We start from the raw sequence: 15,779 nt of genomic DNA on the forward strand, positions 1-15,779 counted from the left end.
CTCAACGTAACTGGATGCACTAGATCTAATGTGAACTTAGTTGACACCTATACGAGTGCCAGTTGACACCTATACGAGTGCCATAGGAGAAAGGACACACCTATAGGAGTGTACTTAAGCAAGAACACTCGTATAAGCTTACCTGTTTACTTTGTCTAACATGACACTTCTGCGTACTTAAGAAAGCACACTCTCACCTCATGAACTGAATCCTGTAGCTATGATTGTCAATCAAACTCCTGTTACACTCCTGTTGATGTGTCCTTGTTAGTGCACTCCTGTAGCTGTATAGATGTGTCCTTGCTAGTACATTCCTTGTTATCGTGCACTCCGTACACTCCTCTGAAGTACGCGGTAAATTTTGCGGTGCGGTAAAATAGCTATCAGGAGACGAAGTCAGAGACTTCATCGAGAGACCACTGCCAGAAAAAAGTACAGAAAAAGTACGGAACATGTCTGGTCAATAATTTGCCTGGACCGTCCGTACCTGACCTACTACGGAACTTCTGTACTATTTTTCCGTACCAGATTACATGAGTTCTTATGGAACAGGTACGGACGTTCCGTACTTTTTTCCGTACTTCCGTACTATATTTGTCTGTACATTTTCCGTACAAAAGTACGGAATTTTTTTACAGTGACTGACCGGTGGCGAGTTGCTGCAGGTCCAGTCGTTGACGTCGTTGGTCCGTTCGCTTCGTCGAATGGCGTCCCCTGCGGCCAGGTTGAAGCCCACGCCGTCCAACAACATCGAGGAGAGGTAGCGGTCGCTCCACGTGCTCTGGAGAGAGGCAAGCATTGCTCGGTGATGAAAGGCTTATGGAACAACACACTCAACATCTTTTGATCGTTTTTACACGTATTACGATGGTTATTCATCGTAAGATACGCATTAATTTGCACAAACGTAATATGCTTTTCAGCGTAAGGTATACATGATTTCATCGTATTACGCATGAATTTTATCGTAGTACGTATATTCTCATTTCAACGTATGTTACGATGACCATTTCATCATAAGAATCTGAGGGTGAAGAGTAAAGTCAAGGTCCGTACAGTGCCGCTTTAAAAATAGCGTCTTTGGTTCAGCGGAGGGAAGTATTTAGAGCCTTTTTGCGGTACAAATTATTTGGTTTGTTAGGCGAGGAAATAGTCAGTAAATGACGAAGTATTTTCTGTGTAAGCTTATGTATGCTCAAAATACTTTGTTATAACAAGCTACTTTTCTTAGTACGGCATAAAATAGTTCATAGGATTTGATATGGTATTTAGCGATTTGTAGTATTCACTAAACTACTACACTCTAAATATGGGGTGCCCAGCAACTGGGCGCCTTTGTCGCCCGCCCCACTTTTTAGGGTGCCAAATGTCACCCAGTTTCTGGGCACCTTTGTCGCCCAGTCTCGGGGTGGACAAATCATACAGTAGCCGGCCCTCTCGCATGGTAGAGCATGGTCAGGTGTCTAGATCCTGGGCGACTAAGGTGCCTAGATTCTGGGCACCTTCGGCACCTCAGTCGCTGCTGAGCCATGGGTGAAGGCAGGTTTCTTAATGGTTTGTCCACCCCGAGACTGGGTGACAAAGGTGCCCAGGAATTGGGCGACATTTGGCACCCTAAAAAGTGGGGCGGGCGACAAAGGCGCCCAGTTGCTGGGCATCCCATATTTAGAGTGTAGTCGTTTCGTTTAGGGCGGTTTAGAGCGGCACTGACCTGAGGCGCGTCGTGTAGCTGCTCGAAGAAGCCAACGGCCGGGTTGCCGAACATTTCTGTCCGCAGGAGTAGATCGGGCTGTGGTCCGTAGGCTCCGGATTGCGAGTTGGAAAGCACCAGCGCCAGCGTCACGAAGAAGGCAGGCAGCACCAGCTACATCAAAAACCACAATTTTCATCAATGTAATGTAAGTAAAATCACAGTCGCTAAACGTGTGACCCCACAAATGGATTCCTCGTTCGGAGAGCAATCCATTGGTGGGGTCACACGTTCGGTTCGAGTCCTGTTCAGCGACTCTGGAGCTCAAAACGCGTCCGGGATTTTGACCGCCTCCACCGGTCTTCTGGCCCACTGACCTGCGTGAAGAGTGCCCTGGGGTCCCTGCGCACGTAGTGGTAGCGCTTCATCGTCAGCGCGACGTACTGCTGCACCAGCAGCCGCCACCCGGACAGCGGCTCCTCGAAGAGATCGCACGCCGAGGAGTCGTCTTCCAGTGTCACCACGTCACCTGCAAACTTCTCGTTAGTGCGCTGCAAGTGTGCAGTACACCGCAAAATGGCTTCCTGGTTTTCCCAGGACCTCCCTGGAAATTGCCTATGCTTTCACGGGTGGGCTACACACTTAATGTTATGAACAAAATGCTGTACAAGACATGACGGTTTTTAGTACACACGAAATTTTCGTAAAATTTTCGTACGAAAAACTGCACATTTATCGCCATTTACGAAAAAGTTCGTGCGCTCAAAAAACTGTGATGTCTCGTACAAAATTTGTGCAAAAACATTTAGTGTGTACCTCGGAAAACCAGGAACCGCATTTGCCGTGAATACTGTATGAAAGGGTTAAAAATCAAAAGCAGAAGAAAACGACTTCTCGACGAAAAGGATAAGTAGTGGGAACTCGGAATGAACAGGGCAAAACTCACTGCTCGCTGGAGTCTCTGCGTTGGCCTTGTTTTCCGCCACTCTCAGGAAGATCTGCAAAGCCAGGAAACATTGATGATGAAGTATCTACAGTATATGCCAGTTATCCTACCACACTATGCCGGCAGGAGTGGTATCTTAGAGTTAGATTTTCACAAAATCAAATGCAGATCTGAAAAAGAAAACGACACAAACCGAACGTGTGGCCCCACTAAAGGATTCCTCGTTCGGAGGGCAATCCATTGGCGGGGTCACACGTTTCGCTCAAGTCCCATTAGCGACTCTGGAGCTTGAAACGCGTCTGCACACTAATGTTAACGTACAATTTTGTACGTGGTGATGCATAATTTTAAACTTGTGTGCCGTCGTGCATAAAATTATGCGTGAATTTGCATAAATTCATGCATCTTTACGCATGATATTATGCATTTTCCACGTATGCACAAAATCGTGCAAGTTGCACGTACAAAATTCTACCTAAACATTTAGTGTGTGGGATTTCGACCGCCTCCACCGGTCTTCTGGCCCACTGCGTACCTCCTCGAGCGACGTGTCCGAGACGCCGTAGGACGCCACGTTGAGCGCGTGCCGCTTCTTCTCCAGCTCCTCCAGCAAGGCCGTGATGGCGTCCACGTCGTGGCGGTCCGGCAGCACGAACACGGCCTGGCTCTCCTCCGGGCCGTCGGAGCACACCCGGCGGGCGGCGGGCACCTTCAGCAGCACCTCTTGCGTCAGTAACGCCTTCCCTGTGGCAGGCGGCAGTCGTTAGCGACACCTCCGAGATTCCGAAAATGCTTCCGATGAGTCGCACAGTGCGCCAGAAGACCGGCGCAGCGGCCAACACTCTAGACGCTTCATGAGTCCCTGAGTCGCTACATGGGACTCAAACCGAACGTGTGGCCCCACCAATGGATTCCCCGTTCGGAGAGCAATCCACTGATGGGGTCGCACGTTCGGTTCGAGTCCTGTTCAGCGACTCCGGAGCTCAAAACACGAACGGGATTTTGGCCACCTCCACTGGTCTTCTGGCCCACTGAGCAAACGGTGTACATGGATGACTCTATACTAAGTCTCAAAAGAATCAACCTGAAAGAGGACGTACAAAAACAAGACCGGAAACTGCAGGAAGTCTCAGAATTATCTTTTTTACTCAAAGGAATCGTGATTTTACTAAATAAAATGTCCTCTGTCAAGAATTGATACTTCTACGACGCATTTAGTGATTAAATGAGCATGAAACTAAAAGATGCGAGACTCCTCCCTTTCCGAGTAGGCCTGCACTGTAAATGTCTTACGGTGAAAGGCTGCACCTAAATATTATGGTGGAGATTGTCTCCCTTATACCAACGAAATTCATCAAAATATCTATGAGGTACAGTGAATTCTCAATGGTATGTAATGAAGTCAGCTGCACCACCATAATATGGAACATTTTCTCCATAATATGGCTAATCTTCTCTGTACAACATTTAGAGTGTGATGAATATCTCCCGTCGAGTACTCACAGTTATCAACCGTCTGGTCGTCGTTCTCCTTCCACTCCACCGTCAAGTGGTAGCCCGTGCCCAGCCGCTCCTTCAGGAACACACTCGACCCGCAGCACTGCAAGCGACCCTCGCTCATGATGGCGATGCGGTCCCCCAGCAGGTCCGCCTCGTCCATGAAGTGCGTCGTGAGGATGATGGTGCGACCTGCAAACACATTGAATCACTGCACTCGAATCGAACGTGTGACCCCACCAATTGATTGCTCTCCGAACGAGGAATCCATTGGTGGGGTCACACGTTCGGTTCGAGCCCTGTTTAGCGACTCTGGAGCTCAAAACACGTCTAGAGTTTCGGCCGGCTCCGCCGGTCTTCTGGCCCACTGTGCTGCACTTACCTTTCCGGAACTTCAAGAGCAGTTCCCAGATGCCACGGCGGGAAAACGGGTCGACGCCGGCCGTGGGTTCGTCCAGGAACACCACCTTGCTGCCGCCGACGAACGCCATACCGACCGAGAGCTTGCGCTTCATGCCGCCAGACAGCGTGTTGGACCTCGCCTTACGTTTGTCCTGCAGAGAGAGAAAAGTTTCTAATAAGTCAAGCACCAAGGAACTGCTGTGAAAGTTACTCTCCAAACCGAACAGGGTGCTTCGGAGAAGAGCTAGAACGGAAATTGAGAAGAAACCAAGAAGAACAAAGTAGGCGATATCTGTAAGAATGCATACTGCTAGAAAAAAACCACAACAAAAGTACACAAATTTCTGGCAAATTTTTTATTAGGAATTTATTGTACTTTCGAAGTACAACAATTGTTGTACAAAGTACAATAGAACCAGCATGACGAGTGATGTGCAATCCAGGCCTCGTTGTGGTTTGTACATTTCTCGTTGTACTTCATACAATGCCTGTTTTTGGTTGTACTTTTGTTGTACTTTTCACACTTTTTCTTACAGTGCATGGGTCTGAGTCGCCGTTCTGCCGCTTCGGCAGAGTTATTCTAATACAAGGCCGGCCTTTGTGTTTTTAGATTTCTTCTCAACTTCCGTTCTAGCTCTCCTCCGAAGTACCCTATTGCGAGACTGAAATGGTCGTGCGATTGTAAACGGACGGAGTGTCACGATCATACGAACCTCGAGACCCATTTCTTTGAGCATGTAGTCGATTTCCTGTTTCAGAACCTCCTCCGAGATTCCTTTGATCCGGCCAAAGAAGAGGAGGTGTTCTTCCACCGTCAGACTGCGGAAAAGATCAATAAACTTCAATTCAAATTTAAGTCATGGAAATTTCATGCCCTATTTTGTCCTGAAGTGACAATCTTTTTTCAGTGTAGCGCTGCATCCGTCAGAGGAAGTGACTTCAGAGCGAGTTTAGCATGGGTGCTTTTTCATTCACAAATTACGTAACGTCTTATGACTCTCTCGAACTCACTGGCAGTCCATGAGAAGCAAAAAGGACAGAGCCGTGAGAAAACGTTAAGTAATAAATGGAGGCACCCCTCGTCACTTACGTGCTGAAGAGGACGTTGTGCTGCGGACAGACACCCATGCTGGTCCGGATGTCGTCCATCTCTGTGCGAATGTCGCGGCCAAAGAGACGGGCGGTGCCCGCAGTGGGAGGGTACATCCCTGTCAGCATGGAGCTGCAAAACGGAAGCGAGAACTCTTACTTCGTACATCCACACCACGAAAACCTTACGAACTATTTTGGGCTTTACTAACAAAAGGATTTAAAAGCATTAAAAAAACTATGGAAAATTGTGGCATTGTGGTGATAGCTTACATGGTGGTCGTCTTTCCAGCACCGTTGTGCCCGAGGAAGCAGTTGATCTGGTCCTGATGGAAGTTGAGAGTCAAACCGTTCACGGCAGGTTTTTGCTTCCCGAAGACTTTAGACAAGTTTTCGATGGCAACCCCTACAACTGAGCCTTGCGGTTCGGGTTCGAAATTTGCAGCCTCCTCTGTGGACAGAAAGAAGAAGTCAGGTCCATTCGCATCAATATTAGGATTCTGGAACTCAGATTTTGATAGGTGACCGGTGAGACATAACTTCATATTAGCGGCCCATGGAGACACCTTGATGTCACGGCATTCTGTAAGACCATAAATTCTTGACCTCTGTTTCGGGCTTACAACAAGTACAACTAAAAATTCGAAGGTAATGCGCCAGTAACATTGTCCTCTTTTCGCGGCTTGACCCAAACAAGTAACGTCTAACGAGTGGAGTAAGTTCTTTTGAGTAATTCCCGAAGAGTAACAGTTTTCCTCGCACTTCAGCCTGCCAAATCAGTGAAATTTTCACTAGAAAAAGAAGTAGGCTTCGGATCAAATTTCACTGTTAATATGACAACTAGACGTGAAAACCACCAGTATAGCCGTGAACATTGGCACTGCAAAATTTTTGTACTTGTTTAAAAAAACGATGGATAAGACACCATTTTCATCATTATTCAGAATGTGACAATCTCTCACGAACTGCAAAATGGTCGTCGAAAGCAAGTGTCATCAATTCGCTTTTGAATGAACATTGTCTATTAAGGCGGAAAATGTCAACCTTGAAATTTTGTGGTCATTCAACGTGAGTACTCAGAATTATCACAGTAATGTCATCAAGTGACAACAAAAATTTCCACAGTGTACCGATACTGACCGGGGAAGACGTTCTCAGTGTACCACGCCAGCAGGGCGTAGATGCAGGCGTCCAGCCACATCATGCCGATGCAGGCCGCCAGGGTGACGGGCTCCCCCACGCCCGCGTTCAGGAAGATGTTGCTCCACTGGGCGCCGTCGCCGCGCATCTCCTGGCTGGAGATGATCTGGGTGGCTTCCGCCAGCGCCACGGTGGAGGCCAGGCACTGCCAGACAAGTTGTCAGTAAGCACTCTTAAAAGCGCTTTTAAAGGCTCTTAAAGGCTAGCCTACGAAGCATTTTTCAAAACTAAGACCAAAATGAAGGCATTGTAAAATTGCTACGTATTATGAAGAATACGCTTCGTATTCACGCAGCGAATTCTACTAAATGACGTTTTCGTAGATTCGTCTCATGCTAATACATTTTCTGTCGTTATTGAAAAGACAAGGCCTTCTTCGTAGAATTTTTACTGTGAGGGAAAACAACTCCAAAGAACTTTGTACTTATCGAAGAATATGATAACTTAATTTTAGTTCAAATCTTCTTTACGAATTCATAAGAGATCTATTGTAATTTCATTGAAACTCGAAACTGCAGAATTTTCCCTGACAGTATTCATGGATCACTCAGGATTGTAAACGCCAACTGGCGATTTCTTGATAAATGAAGAATTCCTCTATTAAAAGCTCTTAGGCTAGCCCACGAACTTGTGCTTCATCGATGAAGGATTTAGAATTGCTCGTACGTTAGGAAAGTTCCCTATTACCGCCAGGAACTCCTGAGATTACAATGCTTCAGGCTCTCGATAAACAGCAATCCGGATTTTGCCGTGTGAGGGAAAACAATCCAAGAACTGGTCAAGATTCAAGAAATCTTGATTTTAGCAAATCTTAAATCCACTGACGATTGCCGATCATTGAAATTCGATCGAGAATCTTCGACGGTCACATTTGTCATCGAATCCTTATAGGACTGATCAAAGCGTAAGAGTTACGCTGCAGGCCACAGTAGATGTCGACTGTTCCATTCAATATCTTCTCCGAGCACGGGCCGGCCAACGTCGGCCTGGAGAAGAAGGTGGACACGAACAGCGCCAGCGACAGCATGGACACGACGAACGAGAAGAGCAGGACGAACAGCACCGAGATGTCGCTGTGCGTCATCAGCCCGCCGAACTGAAAAGTAGAACCAAAAGGGGCTCAGTTAAAAGCTCAGTGTGCGCTTTGAGCTCCAGAGTCGCTAAATGGGACTCGAACCGAACGTGTGACCCCACCAATGGATAGCTCTCCGCACGAGGAATCTATTGGTGGGGTCACACGTTCTGTTCGAGTCCTGTTATGCGACTCTGGACATTCAAACGCGTTTAGACTTTTGGCCGCCTCCACTGGTCCACTGTGAGACGGTTAGTTCCTGACGCTTCAGTCTTAACGTTGGGATCCTCAGCGCACTCAGACCAATGGTTCCTTGGTTTTTAAGAAAAAAATCTTGACCTAAGAAAACTTTTCTCAAGCGAAAAAAAAGTTTGGATCAGGAATTTTTTTCTCTAAAAACCAAGAAAAGTTATATTTTTTCGATCCAAGAAGTAAATTTTTGTTTGTTTTGGGTGTGTTTTGCCATGTTTTTCTCACCTTGAGGAGCACGCTGAGCACGATGCAGGTGAGGAAGGTGCTGCAGATGCCCTCCACCACCCAGCCGGCGCTCTGCACGCCGCGGCTGATGCCCATCACGGCCAGCACCTCCTTGACGCGCTCCTCCTTCTCCACCACGATGCCCTTGACCGTCTGCGAGAAGGTGTAGATCCACGCCAGCGCCATCATCAGCGGCAGCACTTGCGTCAGCAGGTCGGCAAGGCTGTGGGAAGGAATTGGAATCATCAAGCGCACGCTTAAAACCTTACGAAGTATTTAGAGCATACATTACAAAAGAATTTACTTTATTATACGAAGAAATAGTTCGTAAATTACGAAGTATTTCATTTGTAAGCCCATTTACACTAAAAATAATTTGTTATAACAAGCTGCTATTCTTTGTAAGGTCTGTGCCCCTTAAAGAACGTAAACGATTTACGCCCCCACTGAAAAACCAAACGTGGTCCAGACCTCACCACTGGTGTGGTCAGGTAGGTGCCATTTTGACCACATCAGTTGGTGTGGTCTAGACCACGTTTGGCCACGTTTGGTGCGTGGTGATGTGGTCAATACGGCACCCATTTGACCACACCAGTTGGTGCGGTCTAGACCACGTTTGGTTTTTCAGTGCCTGGAAAGGCGTGAAAGCCTTCGAAAGGGCATTGAAATTTCACCAAAAAGCCCTACGCCCTTGAAGGGCATGAAAAGACTGTTCAAGCCCTGAAGGGCGAAGGTTTTATGCCTTTTTCAACCAGTTCAGGGAACGTTTGCACCGTGTGTAGTCTTACACAATTTGTTGGCCATGTTGTTTCATCAGAGCAAATTTTGTACGTACTCGTCGGTCTTGAACGCTGCGGATGGGAACTGCTGGAGAATCCTGCCAGGTTGAGTCGCCTCGGTCCTTCCGGTGTGGATTTTCAAGATGGCACTGTCTATCATATCCTGGAACCCATGTGCGTGGTGTCAACATCAGAAGATGAAGTAATCATAGCCATTGGTCAAGCAATACAACATGTAGGCTAACCTGCAAGTATGCAAAGCCGAAGACAATATATCGTAGGTTTTGAAGTGGCGTTAGACGTTTTGTCTTTTTGAGGGGCCTCTTGATCTCCTTAGTCGGTGGCAAGGTGTTCTCATCAACCCTGTAGAGCGGAGTATTAACTCACCTAGTGACAGTGGCCGATCCAAATCCCGCACAGGTTTTGAGCTCCAGAGTCGCTAAGTGGGACGCGAATCGCACGAGTGACCCTGCCAATGGACTGCTCTTCGCAGAATCCATTACTGGGGGTCACACGCTTCTAACGCGGCCTTCTGGCCCACTGTGAAATAGGAAATTGGACTTGCCTGATTTTGTAGTGCACAAAGGGCTTGAGCTCATCGCCGACGTCTTCGAAGGAGACAAGTGCCCACAGGTTGCTGGAATTCATGAGCTTCCACGACTCCGTCAAAGCCGATTCTGCGGGGACTGCTTCCACTTTCTGACGGTTGACGCACTGTGCAACGGATTTTGAAGAGTTACAAACACTCAAAGCAAATGAAACGAAAGACTTTCTTCTAAAATTCAAAGTAATTCTTCGCAGACTTCACAATTCCGGCAAAGACGGTTCCTGGTTTTTCCAAGGAAAGTCCTTGGAAATCGCCTATGTCTTAGCCGTGGATAAACTCGGAAAACTGGGGAACGTTTTCGACGTGATCGTTTTCTTTACCATACGAAGAGAATGCTTTGAATAAGATTTACTGAGCAACGAATGCCTCCTGATAACGCGCACCTTCTCAAACGCTTCCCGGAACTCTTCGTAGGCATCGGTCAAAGACTTTGGAAGTGCTGATGCGTCGAATTTTTGGCCAGACAGATTTCGGATGGACCTTATAAAGAACGAATAGATTAATGGATGGATTTTTGGATACATTCGACATGTCATAGGAAGAAATTTCCCAATATTACGAAGAAAATGACGCAATCACAAAACGAAAGTAGTTTTTCTTCGTATTAAGGTCTTTGTTTGAATCTGACGATTAAAATACTTTGTTACGAAGGAACATTACTTCGTATTGTGTTTGCGCCGAATTCACTGCAACATAGCTCAAATTTCAATGTAAGACTGCAAGTTAAGCAAAAAAAAAAAAAAAAAATGGTAGGACTTACTTCACGTCGGCCGGGTCTCCAAATAATTCAGTCAACCGTTCTAGGGTTTCTATTCCATCCGGCATCTCGAGGAAGGTCTGAAAAATGAGATCATAAATGAGGGAAACAGTCAACCTATTTCGCACTATTCAGGAAAATTGGCGATCGGCAACTTGACGCACCTGGACCGGAAACAGTGGCGGGAACGTTGTAATCTTGTTGAATGTGTCATTGACTTCTTGCATAATTTTACTCGTCGCGACTGTGTCCGGATAGTACAGTATCTTGCCTCTGTAAAATTAAGGTCCGATCACTCATGCCTTCAATGGTTCATTTTCTTCATGCAGAAAAGCTTGTACTAAGAACGACTTCACTTTTACGAAGCATTCTTTTGTATTACAAGGAAACGCGGTGCAGTTAATTGCAGAGTATGAGAGAAACGAGTTATGGGTCTGACAGCCTCGCAAAGCAGAGTCTGAAGTTGATACTCACGTTATGAAAGGTTTGACAACACTCCACATGTTCGTCATTGATCCTGACACCGTCAACATAATGCGTACGACATCAGAGCAGGTCGCTGGGTCCGATGACGACACTCGCATCCAATCGGCCAATCCCCGTCCCCGTTCAACAGCCCTGAAACGGAGAAAGTAAAATCTCAACGGGGTTCAGAACTATATTGAGAGCCTTTCAGCAATTTGGGGACTTGCACGGTTAAAAACTGGACACACGTTTTCCAGGCTCGCCGTGGAAAGATTATTTTTCCGGGATGTGCCAGGGACACTGTCAAAAAGGCAGTTTTCAACCGAACCACGTGTTCACAACGGACTGCAGCCCAGGAAGACGGGGTAAAATTACAGGAATCAAAAGTCCAGGACGTCCCCGATATGTGGAAATGGTGTAATTACCTTGGTGATCTGCCGTTAGACGAGTGAAGTTTCAATCTGGAGAGAAAAAGAATGGGGAGCAACATGAATGAGTTGAATAGTGAATCGAACTTTGTTGAATAGTTAATACAGCAATAGCAAGATAGTGAGCAAAGTAGTGTATTGAACATAAATTAGTGAAGCAAGATGGTAATGGTCGGTAATGGTAGTGTGTTGCACAAATTAGTGAAGCAAGATGGTAATGGTCGGTAATGGTAGTGTGTTGAACACAAATTAGTGAAGCAAGATGGTGATGGTAGACATAAATGCACAGTGTAACGAAACACCGAAAAATGCGAAAAAATTATTTAATGATTTCAATCGATAAAATTTAAAACAAAAACATAAAAGAAGGTCATTGGTGACTGTTTGCGTACCCCAGGTGCCCACCAACAGCAAAAAACTACCAAAAAGTGAAAAAAACGTCGAAATTTTGACGAAACGTGGTGATTAAAAAAACAAAACAAAAAAAGGAGCAGCCAAATTTTTTACAGAACATAGATAGATGCCCAAGTAAGGTCCCTGCCAAGTATGGGTCCGATCGGAGGTGGGGTCACAGAGATATCGGCATAAATGTGCGAAAAACACTGCAAAAATCGACCAAAACTACTAAAAAATGGCCACTGGACCCTGGCTAGGTGTAGCGAGCACCCAGTTTCAGCAAAGCTTCATAGTTTTATGTTAAAAGATTGTCATCTGACGATGTGGGGCTCATATGGAGTGGGGTCACTGAGAAATGGCTGAAAAATTGCAGAATTAAAAGGCAAAACAGGCCTTAGAAGGCCACCAAAACCAAGTTGGGTGTAACGAGCACCTAATTTCCACATGACTTGATGGTTTTGGGTAGAAGGATGATTACCTGATGATATGGAGTCCATATGGACTGGGGTCATTGAGTAATCGATGAAAACTTGCAAAAAAAGCTGTCAAAAACTTTTGCAGGAGACTACTACACTGAAGTTGGGTGTTACGAACACCTAGTTACTACATGACTTGATGGTTCTAGGTACGAAGATGATGATCTGATGATATGGAGTCCATATGGACTGGGGTCATTGAGAAATCGATGAAAACTTGCAAAAAAGTTGTCAAAAACGTTTGCAGGAGACCACTACACTGAGGTTGGGTGTAACGAGCACCTAGTTTCTATATGACTTGATGGTTCTGGGTACGAAGATGATTATCTGATGATATGGAGTCCATATGGACTGGGGTCATTGAGAACTGTCGCAGAAGACCACAACATTTAAGTTGGGTGTAACAAGCACTTAGTTTCTTCATTAATTGAAAGTTGTAAAGAACTAACAGATTATCTGAATAAGTTGTATAATATTAAGCGAGTGTTCACTGGATTTGAGTTTTCAAGCAAATTTAATTGTTTTTCAAATTGATAGCTATAAGTAAAAAGGATTTAACAACCATACCACTATCTTACACCACTATCGTACCCAGAACCATCAAGTCATGTAGAAACAAGGTGCTCGTTACACCCAACTTCAGTGTAGTAGTCTCCTTCAAAAGTTTTTGACCACTTTTTAGCAAGTTTTCGTCGATTACTCAATGACCCCAGTCCATATGGACTCCATATCATTAGATTTTCATCTTTGTACCCAGAACCATCAAGTCATGTAGAAACTAGGTGCTCGTTACACCCAACTTCAGTGTAGTGGTCTCCTGCAAAAGTTTTTGACCACTTTTTTGAAAGTTTTCATCGATTACTTAATGACCCCAGTTCATATGGACTCCATATCATCAGGTAATCATCCTTCTACCCAAAACCATCAAGTCATGTGGAAATTAGGTGCTCGTTACACCCAACTTGGTTTTGGTGGCCTTCTAAGGCCTGTTTTGCCTTTTAATTCTGCAATTTTTCAGCCATTTCTCAGTGACCCCACTCCATATGAGCCCCACATCGTCAGATGACAATCTTTTAACATAAAACTATGAAGCTTTGCTGAAACTGGGTGCTCGCTACACCTAGCCAGGGTCCAGTGGCCATTTTTTAGTAGTTTTGGTCGATTTTTGCAGTGTTTTTCGCACATTTATGCCGATATCTCTGTGACCCCACCTCCGATCGGACCCATACTTGGCAGGGACCTTACTTGGGCATCTATCTATGTTCTGTAAAAAATTTGGCTGCTCCTTTTTTTGTTTTGTTTTTTTAATCACCACGTTTCGTCAAAATTTCGACGTTTTTTTCACTTTTTGGTAGTTTTTTGCTGTTGGTGGGCACCTGGGGTACGCAAACAGTCACCAATGACCTTCTTTTATGTTTTTGTTTTAAATTTTATCGATTGAAATCATTAAATAATTTTTTCGCATTTTTCGGTGTTTCGTTACACTGTGAAATGAGAGAATTCGTCACTTTCTGGAGATTGTTTGACTTCATATCTCAATATCATTCACCCTTTGCACACAGGATTCGTCAACTTACCCAGATGGTGTGTTGAATTCAGGCTGAACACTGCCGTTCTTGGCGAGGCAGTAGTTGTTTGAAACGGCTCCGCTAACGAGGGAGTGCAAAAACGGAACTTGCCCGGCAGAGGGCAGAGCTTTCCCCAAAAAGTGGCCTGCGGGGACAAAAAAATCTTCCAATATAGACTATGTCCTCCCTGAGGTAATTTTGCTAGCATTCACACGTGGAGAACTCCCGAGAGAACTCCACACATAAAATGCTGTGGCGTAGGGAATTTTCAGTCTCTACACTTCAAATGTGAAGTGCTTCACGTTCGCACGCCAACAGGTGGGGCTCTGTGAGCTACTCCACCAGTGGTCTGGGTTGAGTTACGTTTCCACGTGAAACCATAATCGTTGAACGGGTAACTTACATTCATTGTAGTAATGTGGGGTTCCTTGTGGATTCTGGATGACAAGTACCACGAAAAGAAAAAGGGGATACACAGCTTCCAATATAAACCGGATCTGAAAGAAAAGTTGTGGATTTGATTTACAGCCAAATTGGTTTCTAGTTTAATTTTTTTAATATAAAGATCTTAATAGATTGTCTGTTTCAGTTCTGCATATCTTTGATTTGCCATTTTTTGGTTTCGGGTGGAGAGTGAAAATGGCTTTGATCTTACCTTGTTCCGTCTTCTAACGATAAGGTTCTTCCAAAGAAGTAGTCTCAGCTTCAGTATGATCCCCATTTTTATTACTGCACCTGCAAAAGAGAGAATTAAGTGTTGTAAATATTCAATAATTGCGAATGTCGGTTGGCATTCAACCCAACGTATATCGCCAAGGCGGCTGCCTTCAGCACACAACTGAAATTCTATGTAGAATTGCTCTGAATGCAAAGAAAACAAACGAAGGCTTTGAAAAAAATTTAAATAACTTGTGCTTCATTTGCTAAGAAGGGGTACAAGGCACACTCAGCATAATCATTATAGATAGTGTGTTCAAAAGGAGGCCCGTCAGCGTCAAGGCTTTCATCCTGATTGAGAAATCAATGAGAAAGTCCGTGGGAGTTTATGGTTCTTGAACGGGATATTTCTGGCCCTGATGAATGTCCCACCAGTTCTGTGAGAATTTCGCTTCTTTTTTTTAATTGCGTAATTGTCATTGCGTATTTTGGAGTAATTGTTGGGTCACGTGCAGAGATTTTTCCAAGTAGTCAGCGTCCAAGTTTGAAAGCTGTAAGTTCAACCTTGAGGCTAAAAATTTTGTCCGTTGTCCCACATCTTGCACTTATACTAAGCCGCTACAGTAAGTTGGTGTAAGGAAGACGCCGAATATTAAAAGTTCAAAACTGAGCCGTTAGCGCGATCCTGCAGGTAATGTGGAAGTTCTTTAAGGGGAGGTTCTGGTGAAAATCTTGCCATTTTCCAAATGGATCCCACAGTCATAATTTGTTTGGAAGATAAAATTTTTCATTGAGGAGACTAAAATTTGACTTTTGAAGGCACATGCCAGGCTGTAAACCCAGTCGAAGAGTCTTTTTGAGCCTATTTTGGCTGTATCTTAAAAAATCTCCTTGCGCATACTATTTTGTCGTAAAAGGTTGACCTTGACATTTTTCACTTCTTCGATTCATTTTCAAAAGATTCCGGCATGTATAGCTCAAAACTTCCATTATATCATTAATTATTAACTTTTTAAGCTAAAAAGTCCCTAAAATTTGTCTATTTGGTACATTTTTGATCAATTATAGTGAAATGCTTGGTTAGAAAGCTTGCGAATAAAAATGCAATTGACATTTTGAGGTGTGCATGCCGGCATTTTTAAAAAATGAATCGAAGAAGTGAAAAATGTCTAAGCCAACCTTTTACGACAAAATAGTATGCGCAAGAAGGTTTTTCAAGTTATAGCCTAAATGGGAGAAAATGGCTCTGCGACTGGGTTCAGGGCATAGAATG

The 15,779-nt window shown here is 44.8% G+C and overlaps 1 protein-coding gene across 1 annotated transcript in view; it reads right to left on the reverse strand.

The window, feature by feature from the left end:
* LOC117648129 (phospholipid-transporting ATPase ABCA1-like) overlaps positions 1-15,779 on the reverse strand; it is a 28,913-nt gene that overhangs the window by 8,943 nt on the left and 4,191 nt on the right. Inside the window, 25 exon segments of the mRNA XM_034390378.1 lie at positions 647-781; positions 1,712-1,864; positions 2,068-2,219; positions 2,637-2,688; positions 3,172-3,380; positions 4,140-4,325; positions 4,516-4,687; positions 5,249-5,354; positions 5,626-5,757; positions 5,898-6,130; positions 6,733-7,026; positions 7,512-7,520; positions 7,765-7,920; positions 8,374-8,596; positions 9,209-9,315; positions 9,398-9,515; positions 9,718-9,866; positions 10,143-10,239; positions 10,520-10,596; positions 10,681-10,789; positions 10,991-11,134; positions 11,407-11,442; positions 13,859-13,994; positions 14,253-14,346; positions 14,505-14,584. Coding sequence (XP_034246269.1) covers positions 647-781; positions 1,712-1,864; positions 2,068-2,219; positions 2,637-2,688; positions 3,172-3,380; positions 4,140-4,325; positions 4,516-4,687; positions 5,249-5,354; positions 5,626-5,757; positions 5,898-6,130; positions 6,733-7,026; positions 7,512-7,520; positions 7,765-7,920; positions 8,374-8,596; positions 9,209-9,315; positions 9,398-9,515; positions 9,718-9,866; positions 10,143-10,239; positions 10,520-10,596; positions 10,681-10,789; positions 10,991-11,134; positions 11,407-11,442; positions 13,859-13,994; positions 14,253-14,346; positions 14,505-14,570 — 3,345 coding nt within the window. The 5' untranslated portion in view covers positions 14,571-14,584.

Source organism: Thrips palmi, unplaced genomic scaffold (genome assembly GCF_012932325.1).
Source record: "Thrips palmi isolate BJ-2018 unplaced genomic scaffold, TpBJ-2018v1 HiC_scaffold_3, whole genome shotgun sequence".
Lineage (NCBI taxonomy): Eukaryota > Metazoa > Arthropoda > Insecta > Thysanoptera > Thripidae > Thrips > Thrips palmi.